This window comes from Lutzomyia longipalpis, chromosome 1 (genome assembly GCF_024334085.1).
Source record: "Lutzomyia longipalpis isolate SR_M1_2022 chromosome 1, ASM2433408v1".
Lineage (NCBI taxonomy): Eukaryota > Metazoa > Arthropoda > Insecta > Diptera > Psychodidae > Lutzomyia > Lutzomyia longipalpis.
This window is the reverse complement of record NC_074707.1, coordinates 38,643,762-38,650,407: the sequence shown is the minus strand read 5'-3', so window position 1 is coordinate 38,650,407 and position 6,646 is coordinate 38,643,762. Positions and strand designations below refer to the sequence as shown.

General features: G+C 32.9%; 1 protein-coding gene across 2 annotated transcripts; it reads left to right on the top strand.

The window, feature by feature from the left end:
* The first annotated feature begins 3,080 nt into the window (after positions 1-3,080).
* LOC129787223 (myosin light chain alkali) lies at positions 3,081-6,544 on the top strand. Of its 2 annotated transcripts, XR_008750203.1 has the most exons (7): positions 3,247-3,372; positions 3,741-3,768; positions 4,204-4,391; positions 5,167-5,287; positions 5,370-5,456; positions 5,687-5,790; positions 6,195-6,380. XR_008750203.1 is itself a non-coding variant. In XM_055822628.1 (6 exons), exons 1-6 carry the CDS (start codon positions 3,370-3,372, stop codon positions 6,248-6,250), a joined length of 483 nt encoding a protein of 160 aa, XP_055678603.1. In that variant the 5' UTR covers positions 3,081-3,369; the 3' UTR covers positions 6,251-6,544. The 2 variants fall into 2 exon arrangements, 1 of the variants encoding a protein (XP_055678603.1); XM_055822628.1 differs by lacking the exon at positions 5,687-5,790 and having other exon boundaries at positions 3,081-3,372; positions 6,195-6,544.
* Positions 6,545-6,646: the final 102 nt, after the last annotated feature.

The window sequence follows — 6,646 nt, the reverse complement described above, 5'->3', positions numbered from 1 at the left end:
ATAAACAAAAAGAATACCTAATAATAAAAATTCATAGATAATTAAGCTTTGCAATTTTTTTTCTCAGCCCAAGGAGTCAATTTTGTTAAAAATCTTTTCATTTCTTGCAATTTGTGAATTACATAGAAGATTTTTGTTTGCTATTCTTTGAAAAATATTAATATATTCCATCAGTTCGTTTCCTTCCTTATTCATATGAAAAAAAACTTTTTCAGCATCCCCTTAAGAACTTTCTTAACTTTTTCGGAAGAACATATTTCTTGTTTTTTTTTTTATTTTATGTAATTTCATGGCAATAGAACGATTAAAAATATAAATTATCAAAATCTGACAACTATTTTAGTTGTAAGAAAGAAAATTAAAGAAAAGAATTTTTGCAGAATCGAAATGAAATTTTTAAAAATATTGTTTACAGTTCTGAATTCAGAAAAAAACTAATCAAAAAAGTTTTTTTTTTAAATCGAAAGTCAAGTAAAATTAAAGCTTTCAGGAATAAATTTGATATAGAAACATTATTTTCTTTCTCCCTGGTATTCCCGTTGAATTTATTGAAAAGTAGTAGAGGGCTTTCGGTGTACATAAACGTGAGGACATATTTCTGTACATGTTCTCAAGATGCAGGCTGACACATGGAGCATAAAATTGCATATTATCCCGTAGTAATAAATTGCCACAACATATTTAGTCCATTTCATTAAAATAAAAACACATCCAATTTGATTACGGTTGCTGTACTCGAACCGAAGGCTTCTTGGACCTAAGCCAGATACTATATTCATTGCCCCACGAACAGATAATCTCAGATCACTAAAAGATTATGTACATTGTTGTGTTGCGATTTCTCGACAAATCTTAAGAATATTCTCCTAATGTCAAAGATTTTAATCCATGTTTTGTTTTATCTGAACACTTTAATCTCCTAATGGCTCCAAATACGAAAAATCCATTAATATTATTCACCTTGTTCTCCAAATAGCAATTATAACTCGCTAAAGGTGTTTGTGGCACATTATTCGTCTCTAATCCTGGCTCTCTTGGAAAGGCATTAGCTTTCTCTTTGCAGGCGTGCCAAGAAATTCAAGTAATGGTATCCTCTGTCGTTTGTCTCAACTATTTTTACCCCATAACGCTACTAATACACAAATCCACATACTTTTCCCCTGGCACTAAGCCTATCATGTTTTATGTGTGTGTATATGTACAGTACATATATAATTTAAATGCGATTTTTCTTTGCATTATTATGTTGGGATGGGTCCCATAATTTACATTTTTGATATTAATTTGAAATATTTTAAATGAAATACCGCAACAATTAACGTCCGACTGTGCGTATTTAGCACGTTTTAGCCTGAATTATTTAGCCATAAGGAAGTGAGAAAATTGGCATTTTGATGAATATTTCATCAGCTACATATTGTCATGTTTTGTTTACCCATCTCTGCATTGTCTTTGCTCCTATCAAGAGAAAATATTCTAATGTTGAATCCAAAGTAAATGAACCGACAACAATGTTAAGATGATTCGCGTAAATGGAGACGCCTGGTGGTGTGATTGCCGGAAGGCATTTGCTCCTTTTTCGTCACCCCAAAACGCGAAGAGAACTCATCGGCAACTTTGAGTGCCAAGTCCATCTTAGCTGTGTGAAGAGCTGACTTTGATGTCGCCACTCCATTGAATTTCACAAAACGCCGTCTTATGGACTATTTTTGGCCGAATTGCTTGCTTGGCATTCCTCAGAAATGAAAATGGTAGCCGGTCAATTAATTTTAGCGAATATCGTCAATGAAGTTCCCTCGCTCATGCATATTTTGCGCGCAGTGCCAGAAAGAAAACTCCCAAATTTATCAATTCAATGGGAGTTTTGATTAACGATTATGGGTGGAGATTTAGATAGATTCACTTGCTCGTTGGAATCATAAATATACATATGTAAGTACATATCTATGCTATCTATCGGCATTTTGGCACACGACCAGTCATACAGACTCCAAAATGAAGATGTTTAAATTATTACAAAATTCTATATGAGTCATTTAGGTTTCTCCAAGTCATCCATAAAGAATTATTTTGATAATTTAATGATTTACTTTGAATTCTTTAAATAGTTTTGCTTTTTAATGAAAAAGGTTTTTTGAGCTTGTGTTATAATTAATTTTTTAAAAAATCCTAAAATAAGATATTAAAAAAAGAAAGTTATTAAAGATCTTAAAATTGTGATCATCTAAGAAATATTTCTTTACAGACTCAATCGAAGTTCTACAAATCAGATGCAAAGAATTAAAAATTGAAATTCCCATTGCAAAAAAGATTTAAAAAAAAATCAATAACAGTTTTTAAATATTAAAATATTTTTTAAAATAATTTCTTGTCAATATGAATTCAGTTTGGTTAGATAAAGCGATTGATAAAATCTCCATTCGTAGAAACGTCCTCACGTTGTATAAACCGACAGCCCCCTACTATTTCTCAATATGTATACTACAGCATGTTTTAACATAAAATCTCTGTGCCATAATTTTTTTTAAACTTCCAAATAATTTACTTAATTTTCTAAACATCCCCTTCAGAGCTAAATTAAATTAATTACTGACTAAATTAAAAATAAAATAAAAAATAAACCGTTGGAGATACTTTTGCGTGTGATGAGTTGTGGTGGTTTTCTCTCATGTCAAAAATATATTATTCGTTTCGGTAAATTGATAAAATCCTCTCTGGGTGCGAATGACGAAGCCAAACATCGCGACGTCGACCTCAGCGATGGTGGTTGTTTCCTCTGCAAATCCGCCACTCACACCACACCTCGCATAATCGGGCATTTTTTGTGCGAGTTAATTTTTCGTTGAAGGAATTTGGATCTGTGTCACGGCACCGAAATAGAACCAAGCTTTTGTTAGAGGAGATATGTATGAAAACCAAACCCACTGAATCAACTCCAGAGTTAGGCAAAATGCCCACACTGATTTCGGCTCTGGTGCACAAATTTGGGTGGGAGATATCCAGGGTGGGAGTTGGGATGAGAAAATTCTCACCATGTGCAATTTCTTGATGCGAAATAGCGCCCCTTCGGAAGTTGCCTAGATTATAATTTTGGGCTCTCCGCAAAAGTGAGGTGTTTTCGTGCGCTAAGAATCCGTAAATTCTTTGCGGACTTTTTAATAAATTTTTGACTTCATATTGTGGGACGAAAATAGCTGTATCTAAACTTGTGTAAATTTTCGCGATCCAAGGTTCGGTGTAGCAGGGAGTTTGCTTCTGTACGCGGCGCCGCGATCGCCTTCTCAGTTTGCGTCCCGACGTCTCAGCACCAACTTGATCCTCAGTTGAGTCCGCAGTTGTCCGCGAGAAACATCACACACATAGTCAACAATGGTGAGTCTCAAGCCTGGCCCGTGGGCTTCTCAGGGTTCTGATAAAAAAAGGTTTTTAGCGAAGAAATAAATCTTAGAAAAAAGTGCCTGAATTACGGATTATCCTGGATATCTGGACATTCCATTTCCAAACGGATTTCGAAAGCTTTATGTGATCTCTAAGTGTCCAATGGAAGAATATTAAGTTTCACTAATTATGTAAGAGATGGAAAGTGAAGTGAAGAATGACGTCTTAAGAAAAGATGAATTAAGGATCTGACCCTGAGAAGACCTACAAAGTCCTAGGACTTTAATACTTTTTTTTTTAAATATTTATTTCGTTCAACAAGGATTTCTTATGAATTTTTTTTCTCTTAACTTCCCTTTCAGGCCGACCTCAGTGCACGCGAAATTGAAAGTAAGTCCTCACACCCATATGTTGCTAAAAAGGACACATATAGGCACACTTAGAGGCCCCTAGTCTACACAAGGATACCCCTATTAGTGACAAAGTGAAATTTGATCCTGTGTAAAAATATGTTTGTGATTTTTAATTCGTCCGTGAGATTTGTACACGTAACATTCTATGTGGTTCTCTCTAAACGATCGTGAGCTATATTTAGACCCAGTTCATATAAGGAGCGCCAAGCAGTCAGCTAAATAAAGCCTCACGCTCAAAGTGCTTTCACTCTTCTTGAGACCTTTCGTGAATTTTTTCCTTCAAACTTTATAGTTTTTCTTTTTCACAAATTTAATTTTATTTCTAAAGAAGAAAAAAGTGCCTTCCAATGGATATCAGTGATTGTGGTTGAGGGTATAATGAGATTTTTTTTATTTGTGTGATAAATTCCAGGGGCGGAATTTGCCTTCTCAATTTACCAATCTGGTGGCGAAGCAACCATCGATGCCTACCTTATCGGTGATGTTTTGCGTGCCCTCAACCTCAACCCAACCCTGGCCCTCATTGAAAAGATGGGTGGCACGAAGAAGAAGGGTGAGAAGAAAATCACAGTCGAAGAATTCCTCCCAATCTACGCACAGGTAGGTTGACCTAGAAAATTTCTAACTGAGAAAATATGCTTTGAATGCGACTAGGAAAAGCTTTTAATGGGAATTTTGAAAAAAAAATCTGTTTCTTAAAAACAGTTCGAAAAAATATATCTTTTGGAGTTATAAAATCAAGAAATTATTTAATTTAAAAGATTTATAATAAATCGAATGAACGTAGGTACATACCTGACCTATAGTTCGATTTACAGCTTGAATGGTCAGTTCAAATATTCAGTTTACCGGAATAGAAGATTTTTTAAACATAAATACAAATCAAACAATAAGTTTAAAAAAGAAACATTTAGCATTAAAAAAGTGATTTAGGAATTTTTAAAAGTCTTTGATTTTTCTTATTACAGAATAATACTTTCTTCAGACTTAAGGTTTAAGTTGAGAGCTTATGTTTATCCTTATTACACAGAGTTTTCGATGTGAATTAAAACTTAAGTCTCAGATCTGTCTATACCATAACATTTCAAAGAGAAAATTAAATTTAATACATTTCTTGGAGATTTTAAAAATTAGGTTAAAAGTTTTCTTCGAGAATTTTTAGTGTTCAAAATTCTAAAAGAAGATATTTAGAATGTTATCAAGAAATTAAAAAAATATATTTATTTAGGTTTTAAATAAATAAAAGAAATAAGTTTACTTTATAAAATCTTTGTAGAAAGATAAATCAAATTTTTTCCGACAAGCTTCTCATAATGATTGAAATTTAAGAAATATAGGATGAAGATTTAATTTATTTTTCTTATTTAATTTGCAGGTGAAGAAAGAAAAAGATCAGGGATGCTATGAAGATTTCCTGGAATGTCTGAAACTGTACGACAAAAATGAGAACGGTCTTATGCTCCTAGCTGAATTGAACCACAATCTTCTTGCTCTTGGTAAGCAAATGAACCAACAAGATTTTTTTAATCAATTTCTTTGGGACTTAAAATTCAATGAGCTTTTTTACCCAAACAACAGGTGAGAAGCTCAATGATGATGAAGTTGCGGAAGTATTCAAGGACTGCATGGACCCTGAGGATGACGATGGCCAGATCCCATATGCCCGTGAGTAGTCAATTTTTTAATATATTTTTTTAAATTTTCCTCCCACAAAAAACCTTTTCCTTTGCACAGAACCTCTCATTTTTTAAGAAAAATTTTATTAAGCACTTATCTTGTTTTCTTCCTCACCATGTATTTGTGCACCTGCCCGTATGATGACCAATCCAAACCCCACCTACCCTTATTGATTGGATGCACCCTGTTTGATATCCTGGAAATTTACCCATAATTAGCATTCCTTAAGAAAATGATGGCTTAAGAAGTGGGATGTCCACCTACAAATATCAATACACATTTTTGCAAATTTCATCTTCAAAATCGTTTCAAAAGAGTATTCGTAAGTATCGCTGGTTATTCATCGATGTTGTGGCTGCTGCTTTCCTTCTAAGCTGTCTTTCTCATCGAAGTATGATTGAAATGATTTTTTAAGACTAGAACAGACAAGAAGAATTTTTTAGAAAATTCCTTAAAATCTTTTTTAGCTTTTTCTATTTTATCAATTACTTCTAATTAATAAAATATAAAACTTAAGACAATCTGTTCAAGTCTTAAAAAAATTAACGCAGAACATTCTTTTATGCAAAGCCTCAAGGAAAACCTTTTCTTGTTTTCTCAATACAAAACCAATACTTATGTGTTGAAAAAATCTTCTATAAATGCTCTTTTCGCTTCGTCTGCTGAAATTTTCCAACACACAATTTTAAAAAAATCTGATTTTTAAATTTATTTCCCTTTATGCAGCATTCCTCCGAAAAATGTGCGATGGTTGGGGAGCGAAAAAGGAAGGAGAAGCATAAGCGCCCAACAGGAGAATGACAATCAAAATGAATTTGTAAAGATTTAAAAAAAAAAGGAAAACAAGATAAAAACAAAAAATAAATATCAAAAAAAATTGTGACGCAGACCAACATCAATTCAGCAATAAAATCAATTCTTTTGCGAATCCTGAAGATCAACAAAAATGACATCGACCTTTATTATGTAATAACATCGGAGCATAATTAATTTAAAATAAATATTTTATTATACAAATGAAACCGTGCACGCAGAGAATTTTTGTTGTTAATAAAAAACCAATAGACTAATTTCAATTTAGTTTTTACATTGCGAATATTTACAGAGTTTTATTATTTTTGTCCATTTCCTTAAAAAAATTCTTTATATAGTTGCAGGGGAAGTTTAACAAAAATTGA